This window comes from Thamnophis sirtalis, unplaced genomic scaffold (genome assembly GCF_051295495.1).
Source record: "Thamnophis sirtalis isolate CommonGarterSnake01/CBP01778 unplaced genomic scaffold, rThaSir2_p1.2 scaffold_4, whole genome shotgun sequence".
NCBI classification, from domain to species: Eukaryota; Metazoa; Chordata; class Lepidosauria; order Squamata; family Natricidae; genus Thamnophis; species Thamnophis sirtalis.
The window spans coordinates 135233759-135261442 of NW_028261384.1; the positions used below are offsets into that span (position 1 = coordinate 135233759).

At 37.6% G+C, this 27684-nt stretch overlaps 2 protein-coding genes across 2 annotated transcripts; one reads left to right on the plus strand and one right to left on the minus strand.

Moving 5' to 3' along the window:
- Positions 1-1567: 1567 nt before the first annotated feature.
- LOC148046765 (vomeronasal type-2 receptor 26-like) lies at positions 1568-10858 on the plus strand. Its single transcript, XM_087714937.1, has 6 exons — positions 1568-1836; positions 2686-2977; positions 3614-4477; positions 6440-6667; positions 6872-6998; positions 9954-10858. The coding sequence occupies exons 1-6, from the start codon at positions 1568-1570 to the stop codon at positions 10856-10858; spliced, it is 2685 nt and encodes an 894-aa protein (XP_087571063.1).
- Positions 10859-13905: 3047 nt separating this feature from the next.
- Positions 13906-26680, minus strand: LOC148046766 (vomeronasal type-2 receptor 26-like). Its single transcript, XM_087714938.1, has 6 exons — positions 26538-26680; positions 25110-25401; positions 24153-25001; positions 22824-23051; positions 16990-17116; positions 13906-14807 (listed from the first exon to the last, which is right to left on the minus strand). Exons 1-6 carry the CDS (start codon positions 26678-26680, stop codon positions 13906-13908), a joined length of 2541 nt encoding a protein of 846 aa, XP_087571064.1.
- Positions 26681-27684: the final 1004 nt, after the last annotated feature.

Genomic DNA, 27684 nt, shown 5'->3' on the forward strand with positions numbered 1-27684 from the left:
ACAAACAAACAAACAAACAAAGAGTTGAAAGATGAGAGCAGGGAATAATGATATTCTAATATATCAGATATCATTATGAAACTAAATCTATATAGCAGCTCAAATTATTGTTTGTGTAAACTTAATTGGCCAAAACATTGCATCTTGAGACAAAATCTTTTTCAGGCAGGGTACTTGACATGAGCTAACTTACAAAATGTGTCCAACATTTGGACATGACTTTTGTGGAATTGAAAGTTGGCAAATTGTACAAAAAATTTTCTGACATAAGGCAAAAGGTTATGAAGCAATACTATACTGTTCTGGCCTGGCAGGAGCCATTGGAGCTACCACCAGACTCCAACGGCGAGGGGTCGGAGGAGGTGGAGGACCCTGGACCGAGTTCTGACTCCAAACAGGGCGCAGAGAGACCTCAGGCCACCAGGTGGTGCCTGAGCCTTGGATCAGTGGGGAGGAGACAAGAATGAGTGGTCCAGAAAACACCTGTGTGTTGTTCCGGGATGCACACCGTTGAAGGGCTACTCGGCATCAAGAACAACTGCGTAATCACCGGAGATGATTATGCTCAGCTGATGCTCATTAAGATCCTCTCCTGATTATAAAAGAGACTGCTTGTGCCACACCTTTCTGCAGAACTCAACGTTAACGTTTAACAGGAAATAAACTTGGCAGGCTGGATTGCTGCCAGAGTTTGTTTGCACTGCTGCCAAGTTTGGTAGAACTTGCTGCCGGAGTGCTTATCTCTTTGTTTATTTGGCTTGCAGCCAACAAGAGTCTGGACTGATTAAACAACATTCTCATTTACGTTGGTTTCGGCGTTCGTTCCTGGACAGAGAAGGGGGGGGAGTCAGAACACTATACTATTCAACATGCACTATTTCCAAAGCATGCAGACCTCTGATTATCTCTTTAAATTTTCAAGAAGTTTCCCAGTGAAGGAATTTATTGGAAGCACTTTTATTGCTGATGTCATTGAGGAATCAGTTAAGGAAATATCCCTGAAAGAATGTCTCAACCGGTCATGACTGTATTTTATATTCTGAATTAAAATAGTTAAACCCAATATTTCATCTTTCCTTCTGTCTCCAAGTGTGTGTGCATATTGTTGTAAAAATCAGCTGATTTTTAAAATTATTTTTATTTCAGAAAGAGGGGAAATACTTTGGCAAATTGACAATTAACAAGTAGTTTTTTGTTTTTTTTAAGGCCAGCTAGGGGAGAATATTTTAATAGGTCCTTCCTGGGATTGATCCAAAATACTGTCTTCTGTTTGTTTATCTGCTCAAAGCTCCAGAGATTTCCCAGAAAGTAGTGAAAAATAGAAAGCAAATTTGAAAAAGGTTATAAACTACTCCCAGTTCCATGGAGAGCTTGGAGTGGATGGAAGAGTCCAACAGGGCTATTGGGTTCATTTCCCGAAGCATCTGTTCTTCCTTTGATCAGACCAATTTCAAATCTGAGTTGTAGAAATCTCAGTCGTTTATTCAAGCACTTGTCTGTATCTCCATCAAAATGAAAAGTTTAGATTGATGCTTTGGTCTTCCGATGTGTGTTGGGAAGATCCAGCATGCTAGCTCAGATCCATTGGTGTGGACTGATATGTTGGAGATCTCTTTGGGAAGATTTTTGGGCTGTTGATGTACTATTCATTCTGATGTTCCCCAAGATCAAAGTGAATGCCCTCAAGTGCCCAGAGGTTGATGCTTTTCCAGTTCCACATGAATGGTATCAACCAGGTGAGGTCCTCATTGGAGGGATGGCTTCACAGATCATCTATGCCTTCAGTGAGCATTTGTTTTATGAACATCCATCTCAGGAGCTCTATGAATTTTCAGAGTAAGCAAATCTCACCTTTTTTTTTCGCCTAATGAGTCCTTGTTTCTTTTCTTCAGTTTTTCTAACTGACCACATCTGTTTCTATGAAAAAAGGTGCCTAAAAAGCAGATGAGATTAAGTATATTAGTTTTAGTTTAGTTTCTGAGAGTTCCTGGCTGTAGGTTAAATAAGATTTTCTTTCCCATCAATTTTATTTTAAATAAAATGTTATGTAGGCTAAACATGATGGCTAAATAGCTAGATTGCAAATCCCTAAGAAAGGGAATATAATAAAATGTTTTTTTTAAAAAAGATGGTCCCATTAAATAAAAGAATAGAATGGCTTTATTTCTTTTTTCCAGGAAGAGAAATATATCCATAAGAAAGAGCATTAACATCAAATTTAGATAAGTTTATTTGAAAGATAAAATGTAGAATTACAAATATATTTAAAGAGTTCAAGGCAGAGTTAGCCCATGGTAAGATTGCTAAATTTAAATGAATGAATGAATGAATAAATGAATGAATAAATGAATGAATGAATGAATGAATGAATGAATGAGTAAATGGATGGATGGATGGATGGATGGATAAACTTCTTAGTACTTTTCTATGCATTGTACAGTAATGCAGGCTACTTCAGCTGACTGCTACTTGCAATTCAACAGTTCAAATCTCACCAGGCTCAAGGTTGACTCAGACTTCCATTCTTCTGAGGTGGGTAAAATGAGGACCTAGATTGTTGGGGGCCAATATGCTGACTCTTTAAATTGCTTAGAGAGGGCTGTAAAAGCACTGTGAAGCGGTATATAAGTCTAAGTGCTATTGCTATTGTGCAATTGTTTCATGAAAGACTTCCTTTATTTGCAGTGTGATCACAAAATTCTACCAGCATGTCCTTTCCTTGGCCTTCGCTGTCAAGGAGATCAATGAGAACCCACAAATCTTACCCAATGTTACCCTTGGATTCCACATCTATGACAGCTACAATAATCCTAAGATGACCTATCGGACCACTTTGGACCTATTGTTCAAAGCAGATAGATTTTTCCTTAACTACCAATGTGGATTTCAGAAAAACCTCTTGGCCATTATTGGAGGACTTGGATCAGATACTTCATCCCATATGGCAGAAATTGTACAGCTCTACAAAGTTCCACAGGTGGGCTCAGGGGTGAGGGGATTTGTCTTGTTTCTGTTAATCAATTTAAAGAATTAATCAATTGATTAAACGTGGCCCAAGAGCATCCTTAAATTTTCATTCTCGTAAATTTCATCTAAGACTTCATAAAAGTTAGATGTCTTGATGTAGAATAGGACAGCTCACTGTGGCCAACTCAGCATGACCAACATGCAGCAGGACAACTTGCCACAGGGCAATTCAATAATTCAATTTGTCTATAACTTCTCTGTATCAGAGGTGAAATGCTACGGGTTTGGATCAGTTTGCCTAAACTGATAGTAAAAAAATGCTACCAATTCACCCAAACCGGTAGTAAAAAAATTGCTACCAGTTCGGGCGAACCGGTATTTCCAACGATCAGCTGTGATGGGTGATTTATATTAACTAGAATTGTCAGATTTCCTGCTTTCTAATTAATCTAAATCGAGTGGCACAATGGATTCCCCCCCTCACTAGTCTACTTACCTGGAAGGCTTCAAAGTGTTCCTCTTTTAACGCTGCGTGGGTGCGCCTCGGGCACACATGCGTGCACAAAGCGGCAGACTCACCAAACTGGTAGCAGACTTCAGAGGATTTCACTGGTTCCCTGTACCATGTCTTGGTGTTTTCTTTTAGCTCACATATGGATCATTTCCTCTGGAAGAAATTGATAGCTGTCAATCATCTTCACTTTACTTTATGGCCCCAAATGAAGTTCCGCAATATATCGGGATTATCCGATTGCTTCAACTTTTTGGGTGGAAATGGATTGGGCTCTTTGCTGCAGATACCGAGAGTGGAGAACATTTTTTGCAGAAATTGGAGCTCTTGTTTTTCCAGCAGGGAATCTGTTTATCTTTCATACAAAGATTTCCAAAATTATTCTGTTTGGATGACTTGGGCAAATTTAGTGATATAATGTTTAGTTTTCATACACACTTCTCAGACGTTAAAACAAATACATATATCATCTATGGAGAATCTTTTACACTTGCATTGCTCACAGCACTCAAATCGGTAGGGGATGCTGCAAATAAGGGAAATGCATTTTTAAGCAAAGTGTGGATCACCACCAGCCAAATCGATTTCATGCTACCAGGATCCCAAAGGGATTGGAACCTCCAATTTTATGATGGGGCCATTGCCTTTCAAATCCATTCAAGTGAAAATCTGGAATATGAGGAGTTTCTTCGGTCCCTAAAGCCATATTCAACCCATGGAGATGGATTTCGAAACCATTTTTGGGAACAAGCATTCGACTGCTTCCTTCCTAATTCAGAATTGTCATCAACAGAGGGAGAAAAATGCACTGGGAAGGAAGAACTGGGAAACCTTCCTGAATCTCTGTTTCAATTGCATATGACAGGTCACAGCTACAGCATCTACAATGGGGTTTATGCTGTGGCTTATTCTTTGCATAGCATGCTATCCAAGGGATCCAATGTGAGAAAAACCTTGCCAGTTAAAATCGCTGAATTTGCCGAACTGCCAGCTTTTAGGGTAACATATCTGCAGCAAAGATTATTTTCTTTTCAGTGAAGAACTTACTTCAAAATAATGTAGCTCACAAAATGAGCTAAGCTTTAATTCTGGGCACAATCTATTGTTCAAAGAGCTATGATTAAAAAATGCTCATTGCTCGAATTAATTTCACTTAACATTCTTCTCAAGGAATTCTTTGGTTTTTAAAAAAATAATAATTTTATTTATAGATTTTTTTTATTGAACATCCATAGGTGCTTGATGGACAAAGTATTGTCCACCTCTGGGTCAAGACATTTTGTACACAGTAATAATAATAGTAATATTATGATTATGCATAATCATAATCTTGCAACTTCTAACATTTGTTTATACATAGTAGTTATCAGAGGCGGTATTCTGCCAGTTTGGACCAGTTTGCCCGAACTGGTAGCCCACCACCCACCCCACTGTATGCCATCCCATTTAGGCACTTTTTTAAAACCAAAGCACATGCATGGATGGCTGAGTGCATGCGCAAACTGGGCATGTGTCTTCACATTTGCGAATGTGAAATGAATACCAGTAGTGGGTTATGACCAGTACAACCTGGTATGGGCCTACCAGTGCCTGCCAGGAGCACCAGGTACTGTTCCGGTACAGTGGTCCGGAGGGCCCACCTGCACTCCTTACTGGTATTTGAGCTCTTTGGCGCTTCCGCACACGGAGCGTATGCCACCTGCGCAATGCTCCACCGAGCAGCTGGAGTATCGCGGAGGCATCACAAAGTGACGCAGGCGGTAAGTACACGTGTGCATGCTGTGCGCATTCATGTGGTAGATGCCTGGCCCCATAGCACCGTACCAGCTGCAATGGTATCTGGAACCAACTACTGGTGAATACCAGCCCTTGTAGTTATAATATATTCTATTCTACATCAGTATACATAATACTATTTTCCCAATTTCTAACTTCTACCTCTCTTTTTTAACTCTTAATAAAATAATGACCCTATTCAGAAGTATTCTACATCTATTTCATCATCTCTTGCTCTTTTTAGAATTTCAACTCTTACAGACTTTTTGGTAAATCTTTCATGTTTCTCCCCTGGGATCTTGTATTTCCTTACATCAGATTTAGTTAATCTGATGCCAAGATACCTATCTCTTGTTGTTGGCTCTCTAGAGTCACCATCCGTGGTTCTTTCACCATTTTTAAGAGAACTTTCTCTTTATTCTCCTCTATATTTTGGACTCTTAGAGGATAGTTTGCCTGTCTGTTTTGGCTGCTGGTGTATTCTTTATTCTGTCTCAAGGAATTCTGTATATGTTATTCATATTTGTTTGAACCTTTGTAGGTTCACTTTTTGATTTGTTGGGGAAAATTGGGATTATGAATTTTTTTGCAATCTATAATTTATAATCTACAGACCCCTCACATCTTGGACATAAATTGTTTTAACTTCTGCCCTCAAAATGACGCTATAGGGGACTGCATACCAAAACAACTAGACACAAGGACAGTTTTAACAGAGTGAATGCCATCAATCTGCTAAACAACTAATCCCCACAACACTGTCAAATTAGTTACTAAGACTGTATTACTATTATTCTTCTCATCCTTCCTATTACCTATCTTCTTTTCAACTTATGACTATACCCATGTTGCTTGTATCTTTCAATTGATATTGTTTTATTTGTTTACTAGTACAATTTGATAGCTTATTAGTAACCTTGACTATCATTAAGTGTTGTACCTTATGATTCTTGACGAATGTATTTTATTCTCCTTATGTACACTGAGAGCATATGCACCAAAGACAAATTCCTTGTGTGTCCAATCACACATGGCCAATATATAAAGAATTCTTTTCTATTCTATTGTTTTGTATTGGCATTTTGTCCAATGAAACTTCAAAATGAGTTTGGGAACTTCTAATGTGTTGATTTCTCTTATCATTGTAAATTCAACTTCATTGCTTTCCCTTTCTCTTTCAAATAGCTCCACCTCTTTCTTCAAGGCCTTTCTTTCAACAACTCAGCAGGACAAGTAGTGACCTTTAATGAGAAGAGGGAAGTTGCAGGTGGATTTAGTGTCACCAATATGATTGCATTTCCAAACAGGTCCATCCGGAGTGTGAAAGTTGGAAAGTTAGATCCTGATGCTTCTTATGGAAATGAATTGATCATTAATGAAAATCTAATAGAATGGCACAAAGGTTTTAATCGGGTATGGAACTTCATAAATGTAGAGTATTTTTTTTTTAAAAAAAACTTGTTTAAATAATGGAAGAGATTTTAGTTAAAATGTCTCCAGCTGATATCTGTTGGTCATGATTCTTTTTATAGGATGACTAGTTGGCTTTATTTCAGCTGATGAAAAAGCTGAATAAAAAGCAATTACCTGTACAAACTTTTTTCATGTCATGAACAGGTTCTTCCAGTTTCTCTGTGCAATGAATACTGTCACCCTGGATATTGGAAGAGAACATCTGAAGAGAAAAGCTTCTGCTGCTATGATTGTGTGCCATGTCCACAAGGGAAGATTTCAGACAAGATAGGTCAGTTATGAAACTACACAAATTTGAGAGCATTAGCAATAGCAATAGCAGTTAGACTTATATACCGCTTCATAGGTATATAAGTCTAACTGCTCTCTAAGCGGTTTACAGAGTCAGCATATCGCCCCCACAGTCTGGGTCCTCATTTTACCCACCTTGGAAGGATGGAAGGCTGAGTCAACCTTGAGCCGGTGAGATTTGAACCGCCGAACTGCAGAACTGCAGTCAACTGAAGTAGCCTGCAGTGCTGCATTTAACCACTGTGCCACCTTGGCTCTCTTATTGGGTAGTAAAGGAATTGTTTCATCAAATGTTACAATGAATTCATTTCTTATTAAAATTGATTTTTTCTGACCTATAAAGCAAGGAATATGGGTAACCCCTACAAATCTCAGTTACTATTAATCCCAGTTAGTAATAATCAGCAAGGTTTTAAAATAACGTATCCTGCAGAATCCTGTAAACCACACAATGGCTCTTTTGTTACAGCATTTTTTGTGTCAGATATAAGAATATGAAGTAGAATAAAAACATGATTAATTTTTGGGAGGTCCTACAGATTTTGTTTGTAGACCAGTGGTTCTCAACCTGTGGGTCGGGACCCCTTTGGGGGTGAAATGGCCCTTTCACAGGGTTTGCCTAAGACCATCGGAAAACACATATTTTTGAAAAAATATGGAAAACATAAAATAATTTTATGGTTGGGGGTCACCACAACATGAGGAACTGTATTAAAGGGTTGCGGCATTTGGAAGGTTGAGACCCACTGCTGTAGACCAATTGTATTTTGGCCCAACAATACTATGCATGGTGGTCAACTGAACATAAGATGACAATCTAATGCATATCAAGAGGGAGAAAATTGAAAATTATCTACTTAATTGTTGTAAAATTGAATGAAAAAGTTCAATATCCAACATGCTCAAACTATTATATTTTTTATTATATATATATATATATATATATATATATATATATATATATATATATATATATATATATATATATATATATATATATATATATATATATATATATATATATATATATATATATATATATATAATCAGCACAAATTAAAGGCAACAGTAAAAATATTGGGTGTCTGTCGTGATGGACTCTTGTGACGAGCCGAAGGACAGATGATGGAAGCAGTTAGCTTCCTCCCATAATTGGGGCTTACCAGGGGTTGTAAAAATCTAATAGATAGATAGATGATAGATAGATAGATAGATAGATAGATAGATAGATAGATAGATAGATAGATAGATATAAAATGTTATATTTGTGTTGATAAATAAATAAAGGGAGACTAGTATAGTCTCCCTTTATTTATTTATCAGCACAAATATAACATATGTAACAAAAAGGCAACAGTAAAAAAATATTGGGTTCTGTCTGGATGGTCTCTTGTGATGAGCCGAAGGACAGAGAATGGAAGTAGTGATCTTCCTCCCATATTTGGGCATACCGTGGGTTGTAAAATCAATCAATCAATCAATCAATCAATCAATCAATCAATCAATCTATCTATCTATCTATCTATCTATCTATCTATCTATCTATCTATCTATCCATCCATCCATCCATCCATCCATCCATCCATCCATCCATCCATCCATCTCTATCTATTATCTATCTATCTATCTATCTATCTATCTATCTATCATCTATCTATCTATCTATCTATCTATCTATCTATCTATCTATCTATCTATGGAACACAGTGGCTCAGTGGCTAAGATGCTGAACTTGTCAATCAGAAAGGTCAGCAGTACGGCAGTTCGTATCCCTAGAGCCGCATAACAGAGTGAACTCCCGTTATTTGTCCCAGCTTCTGACAACCTCGCAGTTCGAAAGCATGTGAAAAATGGAGGTAGAAAAATAGGGACCACCTTTGGTGGGAAGGTAACAGCATTCAGTGCTGGCTCTTCGGCTTTAAAACAGAATTGAGGACAGCCTCCGAGAGTTGGGAACGATTAGCACATTTGTGCAAGTGTAACCTTTACCTTCTTTATTATACTATGTTATGTTATATTATGTTATTATATTATATTATGTTATATTATATTATCAGTGTATATTATATAAAATACTTCAATATTTTATGATTTTGTCTACAAAAATGGTTTCAACAAAATTATTTACTATTAAGGATGATTCTCGGGTGCTGGAACTGCTGCTAAATAACATTAACCTTATTTAGTAGCATTCCCAAAAATCTGAAAATATCATAGTAGTTTTCAAAATCTTGAGAGCATCATGTTAAATCTTGGATGTTTCAAACACTTCCTCCAAATTTCAGTGAAATACAAACTGGGATATTAAAATAAAGGACAGAAAATAATTATTTTTAATACATTTTAGACTTAGAGTTTTCATTTCGAAACTATATATGCATATATCCCACAGGAACTGGGGATATTTTCTTTTATTAGTTGTCTGTTAAATTTATTTGCCATCCATGTTGCCACAAGGCAACCCATATTATAGACAAAATTATGTGGAAATGCAAAGAAGCACATTTAAGAAAGCATTTGAACTGCTGGTATATTCCTTGTAGAATTAAGTGGAAAATTACACAGCAATCAATATAATCTATAGATCAAGTCAATTAACTAATTAATTAAATAAACAAACACATTTCTGGAATACACAACCCCAAAAGACTCTGTGTAGCTTGCCATATATGAAATTATAATAACAATAACAGCAAACAAATTCTAAATTTAAATTATTCATTCCATTGAATTTTTACAACTTTATATATTTTCATATCACACCTGAGTAAATAATTAATGTTTCATATAGTCTGTAAATACTTAATCTTGGAGTATAGCTACACCTGGAAAAGATAAAAAAATTGAACTATTAATCTTTAAACAGTACCATAGACTATTTATTAAAAAGTAGTAAGTAGGAAATAGGTGAGTTTTCTTTTGTTCCTTTACCCAGATGCAGAAGATTGTTTCAAATGTCCTGATGATCAGTATGGAGCAAGCATGGAGCAAGATCGATGCCTTAACAAAACAATGAGTTTCCTGTCCTTTGAAGAACCTTTAGGACTCAATCTGGCCGCAGCTTCTGTTTGCTTCTCCCTCATGACAATCAGTGTGCTTGGAATTTTCCTTAAGCGTAGAGATACCCCCATTGTCAAGGCCAACAACCGGGACCTCACTTACACACTACTCATTGCCCTTCTGCTCTGCTTTCTCTCTTCCTTGTTATTCCTTGGTCAGCCAGGGAAAGTAACCTGCCTTCTCCGGCAACCAGCATTCAGCATCATCTTCTCAGCTGCTGTTTCTTGTGTGTTAGCTAAAACTATTACTGTGGTTGTCGCTTTCATAGCTACTAAGCCAGGATCTTCAATGAGAAAATGGGTGGGGAAAAGATTGTCCCTTGCCATTGTCCTTTCTTGTTCTCTTCTTGAAGCAGGTCTTTGCATCCTGTGGTTGGCAACCTCTCCTCCATTCCCTGACTTAGACATGCACTCCCTTATAGAAACCATGATTTTGCAATGCAATGAAGGCTCCATCTTCATGTTCTATTGTGTGCTGGGCTATCTGGGCTTCTTGGCTATTGCCAGCTTCGTTGTGGCTTTCCTTGCCCGTAATTTACCTAACAGCTTTAATGAAGCCAAGTTCATCACTTTCAGCATGTTGGTCTTCTGCAGTGTATGGATCTCCTTTGTTCCAACTTATCTGAGCACCAAAGGAAAAGCCATGGTGGCTGTGGAGATCTTCTCCATCTTGTCTTCCAGTGCTGGGTTATTGGGCTGCATCTTCTTCCCAAAATGCTTCATCATTGTGTTCAGGTCAGAACTTAACAGCAGACACCAATTAATCAAAAGGAATAATTAAATTAGGTCTACATTCTTTATGACTTACAGGGGAAGAATATTAGCTGTTCTGACCCCCCTCGTTCCACACCAAAGCACACTCTGAGCCAGAGATAAATTACGGCATTTAATTAACAGACAAACAGGTCCTTGGCAGCAACCCAGCACAGACAAGCTCATACAAAGTTCTCTGACATTCAATTCTGTGTTGACTTCTGCAAAAAGGGATATAGTCTGGAGAGGAGCCTAATGTGCAATCACCTCCTATAATTGCATAATTGTTCCTGACGGCTATTAGCTCTTTGATGGTGTGCATCCAGGAACAACTCACTAAGGGCTTCTGGCTCACTCTCCCTTGTCTCCTCCCCACTGGTCCAAGGCTCAGGTGCGTCCTGGTGACCAACCAGCCTCTCTGCGCTCTGCTAGGAGTCGGAACCCTGTCCTGAGTCCTCCACATCCTCCAGAGCCAACTCATAGGGCCCCTCGCTGTCGGAGTCTGGTGGCAGCTCCAACAGCTCCTGCTGGGCCACAACAATTAGCAAAGGAAAATTGAAATTGGTCTTTTCAATTTTCCTTCCCATTCTCCATTCCATATCAACATTCCTATTTTGTACTTGTAATCTCTCCTCCATTGCCTAAATTAGTTGTACCATCAGTTACTAAAGCAACAAATGTCAGTTTTCACATTTTACCATTTCTTTTTGGTAAAGGCCAATATATAGACCTTATGGTCTTCAGCAGCTTAAGAAGGAAGGAAGGGAAGAAAGAAAGACATACAGACAGACATACATACAGACAGACTTAAAATTTCTAAAACATGTTTTTGTGTCTGAAACTTAAGCCTTTTTGCTGTGCTATTCTATTTCCTTTCTATAAAATCAGATTTTACTACAAATTTAATAAAAGGAAACACAACATTATTATTTTTCTTTGTTTATTATTCTCTGATCTTTTTTGGCACCTCTTTTAATGTCTGCTAAAAAGGACAAAGTCTAGACATAGACTTTGGTTTGGCAATGCTCCCTTGGTTTAAAATAAGTTACAAGGTGTGATTTATTTTTATTGTTTGCTTAAATTGTTGGGTTAAAAGAAATGGAAGCACTTGGAAATTTAGCAGGCTAAGAAAAAATGAATGTGAGAGTACGGTACATCATGTGATAGATTATTAAGGCTCTGCAGCAGAGTTTGAAACTAGTGGTAGTTAAAGGAAGAGTAGAGGACATTAATGAAAACAAGATAATTGATAGATCAACTCAATTTTATTTTCATTCATTCTTTCTAAAACAATTAAATATATTTTTTAAAAATATTAGAATAAGTACAGATTGCAGCCATAATGATTAATCATCTACTAGTAAAGCCTCATCATGGGTTCCTTAACTGCCCATTAAATAAGATGGGATACCAGACCCTATCCCTTTCTACACAACTTTAATAATCCAGGAGACCAATGGATCTACTACACAAGTGGCCAAACTAACAGCTTAGAAGATCTTGTCCACCTCCTCAGATTCCTTCGGTTCCAGGTCACGTTGCAAGGCTCCCACAACATGGAGTTCATTTGAGTGATATCGTTCAACAGATGTGCAATGACCCTTAGGAATAGGAAAGCGGTTAGACTTATATACCGCTTCATAGGGCTTTCAGCCCTCTCTAAGCGGTTTACAGAGTCAGCATATCGCCCCCACAGTCTGGGTCCTCATTTCACCCACCTCGGAAGGATGGAAGGCTGAGTCAACCTTGAGCCGGTGAGATTTGAACCGCTGAACTGCAGATAACAGTCAGCTGAAGTGGCCTGCAGTACTGCACCCTAACCACTGCGCCACCTCGGCTCTTGGGGTAAAGGGGGATGCCATAGGAAAGGGAGGGTGGCAAACAGATGAATCGGCATGGCAGCAAAAGACAGATGCACATTCCAGACTTATCTCTCTCAAGGCTATATCCCAGGGTTACTTACAGTGGCCGAAGGGGAGGAATCTCTATAACCCATCAAATTTCCCCATTGGCAAATGTGATTGATAACACACCATGGGAGGAGAGGGTGGAAACAGGGTCATGATTAGGGCCATAAATTATGTGCCGGCAGAGCTGGCTTCACTTGTGAACGTGTCGACATGAAGCTCCTAATAAATAACTGGATCTTTTGAAGCTTGGCTCGGGGCTCATGATTTAATTAGGGCATCCATCAGAACCCTGACAGTAGCACTATCAACTGCAGGGAGGAAAAATCTAAGAGATCAGTCTGCTCATTGTTGACTAATGCCCCCACAAGGATATCATAAAAGTTATGGACTGTTTAAGCTGATTATATGCAGGAATCATATGAACGTGCTTGGAAGAAGGGGAAAGCTGAGGTTATGGACTGGATCCCACCTATGTAATCTTTTGTGTCTCATGGATTTCTTCTCTCCCTGAATTTCATGGAAGAACTGAAGGAGAAGAAATAAGACAACAGATATCCAGACTATTGATGGTAGTGAACAAGAAACAAATTCAACCAAACATATGTTAGCTCATCCTTCCAATAATGAGTCAAGATGATAAATTTTGTTTGCTTGCTTTATTATTAAAATAATTGTTGATTTTAAAAGAAATATATTTACTTTACATTATTTTACATTACTTCTGTGACTATACAGTAGACACCACAACATCTTAACTTAAAAAAAGAAACTTTCTAATGCAGAGTGGGAATTCTACTTTACATTTTAAACTTCATCATTATGCTCACATTTACAATGGATGGTTCCTGAAAAGTAATTGTGTCAGCCCAGAGCATATATGAGGACAGTTGGAAAATTATCAACGCTTGATTACAAAATTGTTTTCTCTGGTTCTCAAAAATCACTAGTCTTCCCATACTATATTTGTGAGACATTCTAAAATATCATTGGAGAAAAACTTAAACTTCCCCCTACCTAATGCAGATTTCCCCTAAATCCAGAGTTCAGAGTTACAAGTAAATCTGAATGTTAAAGACCCTTTACTATGAATAACTTAATTTTGCCCCTAATTTTGATGAATCTTACTCTTATTAACTTAAAAACATAATCAAACAATGAAAAATAATTAAGCATGTCTTCTTATCAACTGTTCCTTGTTGTTTAAATCAGGCCTCAACACAATAATGTAACACTTGGGGGAAAAGATGCATCCTAGGAGGGCAGCAGTAGAGCACAAGATAGAGAAGATCTCCACAGCCACCATGGCTTTTCCCCTGGTGCTCAGATAGGTTGGGACAAAGGAGACCCACACACTGCAGAAAGCCAACATGCTGAAGGTGATGAACTTGGCTTCATTAAAGCTATCAGGCAATTTGCGAGCCTGAAAAGCAACAATGAAGCTGGCAAATGAAAGGAGGGCCATATAGCCCAGGACGCAATAAAACATAAAAACTGACCCTTCATTGCATTGTAGAACCATTTCTTCAGTGATTGAGTGCACGTCTAACTCTGGGAATGGGGGAGAAGTTGCCAACCACACAATACAGATGCCTGCTTGGAATAGAGAGCAGAAAAGGACAATAGAAACAGCTAGCCTTTTTCCCACCCATGTCCTCATCCGAGATCCTGGCTTGGTGGCCTTGAAGGCAAGAGAAACAAGGATGGTTTTGGCCAACACACAAGAGATGGACAATGAGAAAATGAAACCAAATGCAGACTGTCTTAGGAGACAGGTGATTCTCCCAGGTTGTCCAATGAAGAGCAAAGAGCAGAGGAAACAGAACAGAAGGGAGATGAGTAGAGTGTAGGTGAGATCCCGGTTGTTGGCTTTCACAATAGGGCTGTCCTTGTGCTTAATAAAAGTTCCCAGCACCCATGTTGTAATAAGGGAGAACACAGCAGCAAGACAAGCTAAACTGTAACCTAAAGGTTCTTTGTAAGACAGAAAGTTTATCCTTTTCAGGAGGCATCCATTTTTTCCTTGATTTGGATACTGATCTTCTGGGCATTGGACGCAAGCTATCATATCTGAAATTAAAAAATAAACCCACCCATGTTGCAGTGAATAAATGCAGAGTAGCAACAATGACTAAACTGATTCCTAAAAGTTCTCCATAAGGCAAGTAGCTAATTGTTTTCCTGATGCATATCTTTTTGTTATAATTATAACAAAATGATAATAATAGATCTCCAGGAAATTGAAAGCAAGTAAGAGTGTGAAAATGAAATGTTTTCCCTAAATTTCAAGTGAAAAGGGAAGACAAACTATCAAGGAGGCAATATCTTACATATCTTACATATATTTCAAGGACAAGCTACATTGGAAACAGAATTGTCCAATGCTGCAAGACATTATTTTTATTTAATTTTTTTTCTATTTTTTTCCTTCACTTTTTTAAAAGTTCATTTTTGTGCTTGTCTCCATAAATAAAATACTGGACTCGGTGTCAAAAAATAAATACATAAAACACTCTAGGGAAAATATGAATAACAAAGATTTTCCAAAAAAGCCAAAGAATGCAGTAATGGAGCATAATAAATATAATTGAGCAATGGAAATAATTAGCATTTAAAATAATAATTATTGTTGTTGTTATTAATGTGTTAAGATTGAATCACTTTACTTTCAAACCTAACACTTCTCAACTTGCCAATGAACTGGGAGGAAGTAAGGGGAAAATGGGATGTTTGAATGTGTGCGTGGACTGGCAAACTTCAAGGTCACCACTGCAGGTGCTTGAGAAAGAGATGGACTATTCCCATAACAAAATGATGTCTCATAAATGGACAATGTGTTCATCCAAGGGTGGGAAGCATGGGAAAGTACTGTTTAACTAGCAAGAATTTGCATGGGAAAACCTGAACTGGTTTTGATTCTTCAGTACCAAAATGGTGCATCCAATAAAGTTTTAGTTTTGGGAATTCAAAGTTCCCGAGAGTGTTTCCGGTTTTTGCATTCACTAGTCATACAGTTGACAAAATGTTTCATTAGTCTAATAATGAAATGCTAGTCTTTCCATCCTTGCTTCCTTCCTTCCCTCCCTCCCTCCTTCCCTCCTTCCTTACTCATCAATGGAGGTTAAATGAATATCATTCAAATTTGAGTACTACAATGTGCTCTACCTCGGCTGCACTTAAAATGTATCTGGGAACTTCAATTGTTTCAAAAGTAGGTTGTCTAGGTTGAATGCAGGCCTAGATCTGTATATGTGTCACCTCTTTTACAGGGGTTACATTGGATGCCCTTTCAAGGTTTTGCTTGTCATCTTTAAAAGTCCTACATGGCTTCAGGGAAGGGGGGAGGTCTTTTCCCAGTTATACCCAACCTGACACGGGAGGCAGGATATGTTAAAAGTTCATTCTTTTAAGGAAGTCCATCTGGAAAGAACAATCTGGTGGAACCACAAAGGAGGACTTTTGTCTCTTTCCCTGTGGAACAACTTCTTTGTAGAATTAAGATTGGTCCCCCTTTGACACTTTATAGAAAGACCTTGAAAAGATTGGTATTACTAATGAGCCTGGGGTCTCCAGGGTACCATGGACTTCATCAATTGGTTGGTTTGATTTCTGTTGCCAGGGACGTAGGGGTATATTGGCTTTTGTATTGGGGTTTTATTTTTGAAAAGTTCCTAGAGTCACCATGAGTGAGTTGGGCAGTCATACACATTTTCTAAATAAATAAATAAAATCATCGGATTGTTTAGAGCTTGGGTGGTGTGGTGGCCTAGAGATGATGCTCTCGCTTCACAATGAGAAGGCTGTGACTTCGATCCTAGGTCGAGGCAGATATTTCTTTCTCTGGGCACAATGAGAATATATCTGCTGAACAAAACTCCGCATTGGTGACCAGGACGGGCATCCGGCCAGTAAACACTGAGCTCCATTCAGTTGCCCAGACTTCATCCTTGAAGGGATGATGGGGTTGTTAAAAGAGGAAAATCTAATTGTTTAGAGCTTGGTATCCCTCCCTTCCCTTCCTCATTTATAGATACTGTAATATAACTATGTATTTTTTTTTATATTTTACAATCACTTTTGTATATCCTTGCTGTTTCCAACTAGTGAATATGCAACCTGAAAACTAATGAGCTGAAATGTTGCAGAATACCTTCTCAAAAAACCCACATGGTGTACTTGTTTGTAACGGCACTCTGGCTAATATTTCAAATTCATCTCTATAGCAACAAAATAAGACAAGTTGTTAACATACCAATCATATTTGAGATTTTCCCCTCTGGGCATGAAATGCAATCATAACAGCAGAATTTTTTCCCTTCATGCTTCCTTTTCTGATAACCAGGCTGACAATATTCATTGCACAGAGAGATGGGAAGCACCTAGATTGCAATATGAAAGATGTTGGAAAATCAGGATTTCTTGTTCTGAATAAAAATCAGTGGTCAATTGTGTTTCCCCATTACACTAAAATGAAAAGTCCTCTTCATAATATATATAACAGGATCAGGGAATAAATAGGATTTCAGAATACATTTCAAATCGACCTTAAATCTGCTTTTTGAATTTGTGAGCATACTAGTTCTGGATTCCCAATTTTGTAATATACCAGAAATTGAATATGTGATTCATTACCTTAATTCATGCATTGGATCAGATGAATTGAGTCAATCAAATTTGCATTAAATCACATCAAAATTTCACTCAACTAAGGGAACATTGTTATTTAAATGCATTTATTTTATTTCATATTTTCAAGTTTGTGATTTAGGGGAAGTCTAATAAATCATGTACCCAATATTCATGAAATTAGTTTTCAACAATTAAAATGGAAAAAAATATATATTTTATTTGGTCATTACTCAGGATCTGCCTGGAAGGAGAATAATACATTTCCAAGCCAAAAGAATCCATATGAAAATGGCCTAATAATAATAATAATAATAATAATAATAATAATAACTCCGCCGTTGCCGGTCCCAAGCCCGGATGAGAAAGGAGGAGGGTTGGGGTCAGGTTGGCATCTGGTCCTGTAAAAAAAACCCCGCCAACCCATACAATATGGTGAAAAAAACAAATAAGAATTCCATACCGCATCGGTCGTCGCGCGGGTTAACAAGGGCCGCGGCGGATGTTGGGGTCCCTGGACATCCGTCGACAAGTGGGCTACAAGTGGACCAGCCAACAAAACGACAAAAATATAGTGCAGATGAAAACCGTGCCATAATGGCCTGTTACTACAACTCAGAGCCAGAAAAAAGAGGCTATTTAAAGCGAATGTATGAATTATGGAAACAACAATATCCAGATTCAAATGTTAGTGAACAACGACTAGCAGATCAAAGGCGATTTATTATACGGAATAAAGTGTTCAGTGAAGTTGAACATGAGGAAATTCAGGCAAATTGCAAAACCCCAAAAACAATATCACAAGCAGAAATAACTAATATTCAAGACACAACTAAAGACATTATAGTAGAACTCCCAGAAGAAGCTCTCGGGGAGGAAATAACATCACCACCACTAGAACCAGTTATCACTGAACCAACTGATGAACTAACTCAAAAACAAAAAGAATTGAAGGATAAGATCATGGAGCATTTTCTGCTTAATGAGGAAAGGCAACGTTTACCATCACTAAAAACTGTGCCTAAGAAAATTTTGGCCCCTATCATGAAAATGGTTAATGCAGTGTTTTCAACAATTGAACCGGAATCCATCTTGGAAACAAACCAGTTAATGTACAGCACAGCTGTAATAGTCACTAATGAACTAGGCATTAAAATTAAAGTACCTAATCACACAACAGAAAAAGCATCAAAGCCAAAGTGGAAAATCCGTTTAGAACAAAAAATCAAAAAATTAAGAGCAGATGCCAGTAACTTAAAGAACATGCATGAACAACGACTTAAAAACAACAAAATCATAGATCGGCTAATCAGGAGATATAGATTGGATACAAGAAACATCAATGAAGCTGTAGAGATTGTAAAACAGCAGATAACAGCAACAGCTAGAAAAATTGAAAGATATGAGGCACGAATCATCCAATATAAACAAAATCAGCAATTTCGATCAGACCAACGGCGTTTTTATCAAAGTCTTAATGTGAATGGTGACACCAAAAGTGAAAAACCAGAAAAACAGGCCACAGTTGAATTCTGGAAAGAATTGTGGGAAAATGCAAAGGACTACAACAAGGAAGCAAAGTGGATACATGACTTTGAGAAAAGCATTGGCAACAAACAAATGCAAGTATTAGAAATAACAACTGAGATGGTCAAAAATCGAGTAAAAAAGGTAAAGAATTGGACATCACCTGGAAAGGACCAATTACATGGTTTCTGGCTCAAATATCTGACCAGTTTACATGCAATATTGGCCAGGCAACTGAATGAAATTTTACAAAAGGGCCAAATTGATGAATGGTTGACAACTGGAAAAACATACTTGATTCAGAAAGATGCAACTAAAGGAACAACACCTGAAAACTACAGACCAATAACATGCTTGCCAACAACCTTCAAATTACTCACAGGCATTATTGCAGATAACATGATGGACTATTTGGAAACAAACAACATCTTGCCAGTAGAGCAAAAAGGCAACAAAAGAAGGAGCAGGGGCACAAAAGATCAGCTTCTAATTGATAAAATGATATTAGAAAATGGTAAGAACAGAAAAACGAACTTGAATATGGTCTGGATTGATTACAAAAAGGCATTTGACTCACTGCCACATAGTTGGATCATAAAATGCTTAGAAACAACTGGCATTAGCAAAAATATTACATCCTTTACTGAAAAGGCGATGAAACAATGGAGAACTGAGTTGGTGGTAGGGAATGAGATCTATGGAATGGTTAATATCAAGCGAGGAATTTTCCAGGGTGATTCACTTTCACCTCTTCTCTTTATCATCGCAATGATCCCACTATCAGTAATCTTAAAAAAAATGAAATTAGGCTACCAAACAGCCAAAGAAGCTGAAAAAATTTCGCATTTACTATATATGGATGATTTGAAACTCTATGGAAAGTCAGAAATAGAAATCCAATCACTGACAAACACAGTCCGAGTATTCAGCACCGATATTTCAATGCAGTTTGGCATGGAAAAATGTGCCACTGTATCCATAAAAAGGGGCAAAATCACTGAATGTGAGGGAATTGAAATGCCCAATGGCCAATTAATTAAATGCAAAGAAAATGAAGCCTACAAATACTTAGGCATTCTGCAGTTGGATAACATCAAGCATGGAGAAGTAAAAACTATTGTCAGGCGAGAGTACACCAACAGAGTTAGGAAAATTTTGAAATCTAAATTGAATGGTGGAAATACAATCAAGGCCATAAATACCTGGGCAATACCAGTTATAAGATATACAGCTGGTATAGTTAACTGGACACAAGCTGATTTGGACCTTTTGGACCGAAAAACCAGGAAACTAATGACAATGCACTACAGTTTACATCCACGTGGTGATACTGATAGACTATATCTGCCCCGAAAATCAGGTGGCAGAGGATTATTACAAGTGAAGCAAACAGTTGAAGAAGAAAAACATGCACTGGCTGATTATTTAAAAGAAAGTCAAGAACATCTATTAATCGAAGTAAAGAACAAAAATCTACTGAAGGCCCAACAGACGAAACAAGAATACAGAAAAGATGTGATAAAATCAAGAATGGAGAGTTGGCAGAACAAAGCACTGCATGGCCAATTTCTGGAAAAAATAAAAGATAAAGTGGACAGTGAACAAACTTGGTTATGGTTAACAACAGGTACATTAAAGAAAGAAACAGAGTCACTAATCCTGGCTGCGCAAGAACAAGCTATCCGCACAAATGCCATTAAGGCCAAAATTGAAAAATCCTCTGATGATGCCAAATGCAGACTTTGCAAAGAAGCTGATGAAACTGTTGATCACATACTCAGCTGCTGTAAAAAAATTGCACAGACTGATTATAAACTGCGGTACAATTCAGTAGCACAAATGATCCATTGGAATTTGTGCAAAAATTATAATATTAAAACAGCAACAAACTGGTGGGAACATCAGCCTGAAAAAGTCACCGAAAATCAGATGGTCAAGATCTTGTGGGATTTCCGTATACAAACCGACAAAATACTGGCGCATAATACACCAGACATCACACTGGTTGAGAAAAATAAGGTCACAATCATAGACATTGCAATACCAGGTGATAGCAGGGTCGCCGAGAAGGAACATGAAAAAATCGCAAAATACCAGGACTTAAAAATCGAAATTCAACGACTATGGCACAAACCAGCAGTGGTAATTCCAGTGGTAATTGGCACACTGGGTGCTATTCCAAAAGCACTGGAATTACATTTAAAACAGTTAAAAATTGACAAAATCACCATCAGTCAAATGCAAAAAGCTGCACTGCTTGGATCTGCACGCATATTACGAAAATACGTTACGACGTCCTAGGCCCCTGGGTGGGGCCCGACTAGTAACCAATGCCAAATCCGGCGAAACAACTGGCCGCTGTGATACAATTGTATAATAATAATAATAATAATAATAATAATAATAATAATAATAATAATAATAATAATAATAATAATAATAATAATCCTCTGATGATGCCAAATGCAGACTTTGCAAAGAAGCTGACGAAACTGTTGATCACATACTCAGCTGCTGTAAAAAAATCACACAGACTGATTATAAATTGCGGCACAATTCAGTAGCACAAATGATCCATTGGAATTTGTGCAAAAATTATAATATTAAAACAGCAACAAACTGGTGGGAACATCAGCCTAAAAGAGTCACAGAAAATCAGATGGTCAAGATCTTGTGGGATTTCCGTATACAAACCGACAAAATACTGGCGCATAATACACCAGACATCACACTGGTTGAGAAAAATAGGGTCACAATCATAGACATCGCAATACCAGGTGATAGCAGGGTCGCCGAGAAGGAACATGAAAAAATCGCAAGATACCAGGACTTAAAAATCGAAATTCAACGACTATGGCACAAACCAGCAGTGGTAATTCCAGTGGTAATTGGCACACTGGGTGCTATTCCAAAAGCACTGGAATTACATTTAAAACAGTTAAAAATTGACAAAATCACCATCAGTCAAATGCAAAAAGCTGCACTGCTTGGATCTGCACGCATATTGCGAAAATACGTTACGACGTCCTAGGCCCCTGGGTGGGGCCCGACTAGTAACCAATGCCAAATCCGGCGAAACAACTGGCCGCTGTGATACAATTGTGTAATAATAATAATAAGGTAAAGATTCCCCTCACACATATGCACTAGTTGTTCCCAACTCTAGGGGGCGCTGCTCATCTCCATTTAAAAGCTGAAGGGCCAGCGCTGTCCAAAGACATCTCCATGGTCATGTGGCTGGGATGACTACATGCCAAAAGCCCACAGAATGCTTTTACCATCCCACCAAAGGTGGTTCTTATATTTCTACTTGCATTTTTATGTGCTTTTGAACTGCTAGGTTGGCAGAAGCTGGGACAAGTAACGGGAGCTCACTCCGTTATGCGATGCTAGGGATTCAAACCACTGAACTGCCAGCCTTTCTGATTGGCAAGCTCAGTATCTTAGTCACTGAGCCACCACATCCCTATAATATATTATTATTATATTATATTAATTATATTATATTATATTATATTATATTTATTATATTATATTATATTATATTATATTATATTATATTATATTATATTATATTATATTATATTATATTATATTATATTATATTATATTATATTATATTATATTATATTATATTATATTATATTATATTACATTACATTACATTACATTACATTACATTACATTATCGTATCGTATCATATCATATCATATCATATCATATCATAAATATAGTATGTACAAATATAAATGATAATAAATATTGTTGACAATACTACTGCAGTTGGTTTTTAACAATTAAAGTGGAAAAATGTAACTTCATTTTAATCTGTTTAATTCTCTTGGGTCATCTAGAAGAATAGTAAATTTCCAAGCCAAATAAATCCATATGAAAATGGCATTGCCTCATAAAAACTCTTTTTGAAACTATACCTGGTTAAATGATCTATGCCAAACAATCATGTCCTCATTAATGACCAATTCCTGTCCTTGGAGAGCATCAGGATCCACTTTTCCAATCTTACGTCTCTGGAAAGTGGAATTGGGAAAGGTGACTATGTTGACAATATCAAATCCGCCTTCCATCTTTTTTTGATCATAAAATGTCAAGACGTCTCCCAGAGAATTATTGAATGCCATGCCTTGAAGAAATTGGTGAAGCTATATTATGGGGAATGGGGAAAAAATAGAAAACAAAGAATAGAAATCAGTAATTTTGTCTTAGTTGTACTTAACGTGTGAGGGAGAAACTCTGAAAACATGGACAGTCTGTTTCTCCAACATCTTGAGAACCTGTTTGCTCCCCTCTGCATTTGGGGGATAATTCAAAGGGTCAGACACTTTTGAGTCATAATCAAATGACAGAAGTGAATTGCAACAAGATTGTTCTCAGTCCAACATAACTTGAAAATGATGTGGAACTATAGAGACAGTTTCCAAAATCACATTTGCTCTCTGATCATTTCCTCATTTTCTAAGTAAGCCATGCCTGACTGATCTGCTTATGACTTTCTACCCATTTTCATTTCATTCAATTCTCATGTACTTAACGCTGCTATGAACATGATACAGACAGCTGAAAGATAGCTGACACAACTAAATAGAATTTCTCTATAATCTCCAAAAAGGGATGTGGTGGCTCAATGGCTAAGACGCCGAGCTTGTCGATCAGAAAGGTTGGCAGTTCAGCGGTTCGAATCCCTAGTGCAAAGCAATGGAGTGAGCTCCCATTACTTGTCCCAGCTTCTGCCAACCTAGCAGTTCGAAAGCATGTAAAAATGCATGTAGAAAAATAGGGACCACCTTTGGTGGGAAGGTAACAGCGTTCCATGTACCTTCGGCATTTAGTCATGCTAGCCACATGACCACGGAGACATCTTCAGGCAGCACTGGCTCTTTGGCTTTGAAACAGAGATGAGCACTGCCCCCTAGAGTTGGGAATGACTAGCACATATGTGTGATAAAGATAATTTTTTTTAAAAAAATATATCTTTTTATTATCTTCAATAATAGGTGAAATGCCTAAAAAGCTGCAGGAATTTGAAACCCAGGACCTGGATATTACTTCATTTAAGCCTTAATCCTTGCATTCTGAAGCTGTTCAGGGAGTAAAATGGAAAACATATTAAAGTATGGAAATAAAGGAATGAATGTATTTTTTATCAAAGTATTTTAATGGTTCCTCCTTCTCTGTTTGAATTAAATCGCCTCACTTTGTATATACCACTGTTTAGCAGAATGTCCTTATACAACACAAATCACCTGCCATGGCTTTGCCTCCTCATAGTCTAGTGATTTATGCCTCCTCAAATGCTTGTGATTACATTGATGCAAGAAGAGAGTATGTAGAGCTCGGGCCAATACAAAGACTGCATTATAGATACTATAGCTGTGCCCAGAAACATGCATCTCAAACAAAGACCCAGCAATATTCTCTAAGTTCTCCTCTCCGGTACAGATATCATTGTCTGCTAGGGTCGAATCAGGAGATGGCAATGAACAATCAAAAGCTTGTTCCCAGAAAAGTGGGAAAAATCCATCTTCTTGAATCCAAGGAGGTGTTACCGACTTCATGAATTCCTTGAACCCTGGAATTGGTTTTGAGTGAATTGTGAAAAAAATGGCACCATCGAAGAACTGCCGATCCCACTTTCTTTGCATTCCGGTTAAGGCATAATCAATCTGGGCAGTCATGATCCACACTTTCCCCAAGAAAGTGGGACCCAGCATGAAGATAATAGTGGTCACCCATGCGATTGTCAAAGCGTCTCCACACACAATAAAGGTGATGACATTCTTATCAGTGATGCCGTTAAAAATAATTGTTGCTTTTCCAACCATGTCAAATAATTTATCCCATTGGGTTAAATATGGGATTCTTTGAATGGAAGCAGAGCAGATTCCATGTTGGGAAAAGAGGGACTCCATGATCTGCAAGAAACGTTCCCCATTCATATTATCAGTAGTAAGGATCCCAATCCAGGTCCATCCAAAATGTCGCAGCAGTCTAACAATCCCAATGTACTGAGGAGATTCATTGGGAACAATGGAGTATGAAGATGACATTTTATCATTATGACTATTCCGAGGGGGAAATGAACCATATGTCAACTGAAAAGAAAAACACATTTTGTGGAAAGATATTGCCAGTAAACATATTCACCTCCTTTAGTAAGTTGATTGTAAGCTGAAAGGTAACTCTCTTATGTCAGCACCTACCTGTGGTATCTTGTATAAACCTACAAGGTCTGCCATATAGGATGATGTTTCAGAGGTGAGTCCCCCAATAATGGCCATAAAGTTTTTCATAGTGTCACACTTGTAGTTGGGGACAAATTGCTGGGATTTGAAGAGTAAGTCCAGGGTTGTCCGGTAGGTTATCATTGGGTGATAATAGTTGTCATGGATATGAAAACCAAGGGTGACATTAGGCAAGATTTGTGGATTTTTGTTGATCTCCTTCACAGCAAAGGCCAAGGAAAGGACGTGTTGGTAGAATTTTGTTAACACTCTGTGAATAAAATGTACAATGTGTGAACTACAAAATCACTTTTCATAAGTTAGATTTTATGTCTGAACAATAGTCATTGCTTTGGCTGACTTAAATATATCTATAATCTTTCCCCCTCTCTATATTTTAGATACAGCTAAAGGTAAAGATAAAGGTTCCCCTTGTACATATGTGCTAGTCGTTCCTGACTCTAGGGTGGTGGTGCTAATCTCCTTTTCAAAATCGAAGAGCCAGCACTGTCCGAAGATGTCTCCGTGATCCTGTGGCTGGCATGACTAAATACCGAAGGCGCACAGAACGCTGTTACCTTCCCACCAAAGGTGGTCCTTATTTTTCTACTTGCCTTTTTTACAATTTTTTGAACTGCTAGATTGGCAGAAGCTGGGACAAGTAACTCACCTAGCTCACTCCATTACATGGCACTAGGGATTCGAACCACTGAACTGCCGATCTTTCTGAAGAAGAAGCTCAGTGTTTAGGTTTAGGTTTATTTGATTTATATGCTGCCCTTCTCCCAAGGACTCAGGGCGGCGTACAACATTAAAAGAAACACATAATACAAAAGTTAAAAAGAAATTAAATAGGATATCCCAAACCCAATTAAAATTGACAATGACATTTTTTTTAAAGTGTCTTAGCCACTGAGTCAACGTGTCCCTACTAGATAAAGGTATTTTATGTCAATTGACAATTCTGTCATAATGAAATAACTGTCTGCAATTGGCAGAGTCGCACAATGAATCAGCATATCATCGGTTTTCACGAATAAAACTTCTTCCTATTTCAAAACCTAAAACTGTTCTTCATTCTTTCCTACCAACTGAAAATAAAGTCTTTTAATGAGATAATAACTTTCTCTCGTCTTGTAGGCTTGATGTTAGATAAAAGCCCATGTTATTTCCCTATGCCACCTTGCCATCACATAAACTAGGTTACCTGATCTATTTTTGTACATTTGGTAGACAGAATTGTCATTCATTAAAAGCTGTCTGGAATTCCAGAGATGTAGAAACACCTTCAGAGAGAGAGAGACAGAATATGCCATCCCATAAGAAAACACTTTACTTTTTCTCTCTTTCCATCCATGCATTGAAACTTTCCTAACTGCTATAGAGGAGAAGATAGAAAATCCGTACTCTTGAAATGCAAAAAAATCCTGAGAAGGATGCTTCTGAAATGAAAGTTCATTAAAATGGTAATGTATCAGAGAGACCATTCCTCCGAGAATGACATCACCTTGCTGGTACCACTCATACGGAGTAGTTATTGGATCGCCCATATTATGCACTAAACTGTTCACTCTGACTACTGGGATCGTTAAAAGAAGAAGAAGAAACATCTGGGTAGCAGAAAGTCCTCTGCAATACAGAAGGATGTGATTTTGCTACCGTCAAAATCTTGCATTAGCAAATATTAGCCAGGTTGAATTACATCTCTGAATAACTTTGCTGCTACTACTAATATAAAACAAGAATTTAGTTCAATGCACGTCCTTTATTAAACTTGCCAAGTCCACAAAACACTCTGCTCAAAAGATGGCTCCCTCCTGCTATTGAAAACCACAGTTTGAAGCAAATGACAGACTCTACCCTTTCCAATTCTTGCTCTTCCTTGCAAATCTCTAAAGATTTTATATACTTTTATATACTTTCTCATTCTCATTAACATACTGTTTGTCTCTGCTTCAGATGTTTATGTCTTTGCCCAATTAAGTGCCCAAGTGAACCAATTACAGTCACTGAAATAATTCCAGGGGAAAGCAACAATTTCGCTCTGAATCTCATCTGTCATTAAAAGAAATGATGTAATAAACAGTGAAGTAGTAAAAAAAATAGATATGATTGTATAATTGTTCTTCCTGAAGCACTCTTGCTTTAATCATCATCAACTTTACAAACAAACTTTCTTTGTAAATTCAACTTTTAAAATAACCAAACCCCAAATCACAGAAACATATTTGCAGTTGTTATTTCTTGAGTAAAAATCATACTTTGATAGAATTATTTCCCAGGATTATATATATAGAGAGTAGATCCTTTTTTTTAGGTGGGATTGTAGGATTTCATATAGCTCAGAAGTAGCTTCTTCTGAAGAAAGCAAGTTTGGTTGAGACATCCATCTAAGGTGGTCCTCAACTTACAACCATTTTGTTACTGACCATTCAAACCAACAGCAGTGAAAAAAAGTGACTATTATTCACATTTATGACCATTGCAGCATCCTTCTGGTCATATGATCAAAATTTGGACACTTGGCAACTGGCTTTTATTTATGATAGTTGGA

Excerpts from the sequence above, each read along its gene's own strand:
- LOC148046765 (XM_087714937.1), top strand. The coding sequence starts at position 1,568 with ATGCTAGCTCAGATCCATTGGTGTGGACTGATATGTTGGAGATCTCTT. Across the intron at positions 1,837-2,685 it reads GAGCTCTATGAATTTTCAGA|TGTGATCACAAAATTCTACC; the intron begins GTAAGCAAATCT and ends CTTTATTTGCAG. Across the intron at positions 6,668-6,871 it reads GGCACAAAGGTTTTAATCGG|GTTCTTCCAGTTTCTCTGTG; the intron begins GTATGGAACTTC and ends TGTCATGAACAG.
- LOC148046766 (XM_087714938.1), bottom strand. The coding sequence starts at position 26,680 with ATGGGCGATCCAATAACTACTCCGTATGAGTGGTACCAGCAAGGTGAT. Across the intron at positions 23,052-24,152 it reads AGGAGGCAAAGCCATGGCAG|CTTCACCAATTTCTTCAAGG; the intron begins GTGATTTGTGTT and ends CCCATAATATAG. Across the intron at positions 17,117-22,823 it reads GGCATAGATCATTTAACCAG|GTGCTTCCCATCTCTCTGTG; the intron begins GTATAGTTTCAA and ends ATTGCAATCTAG.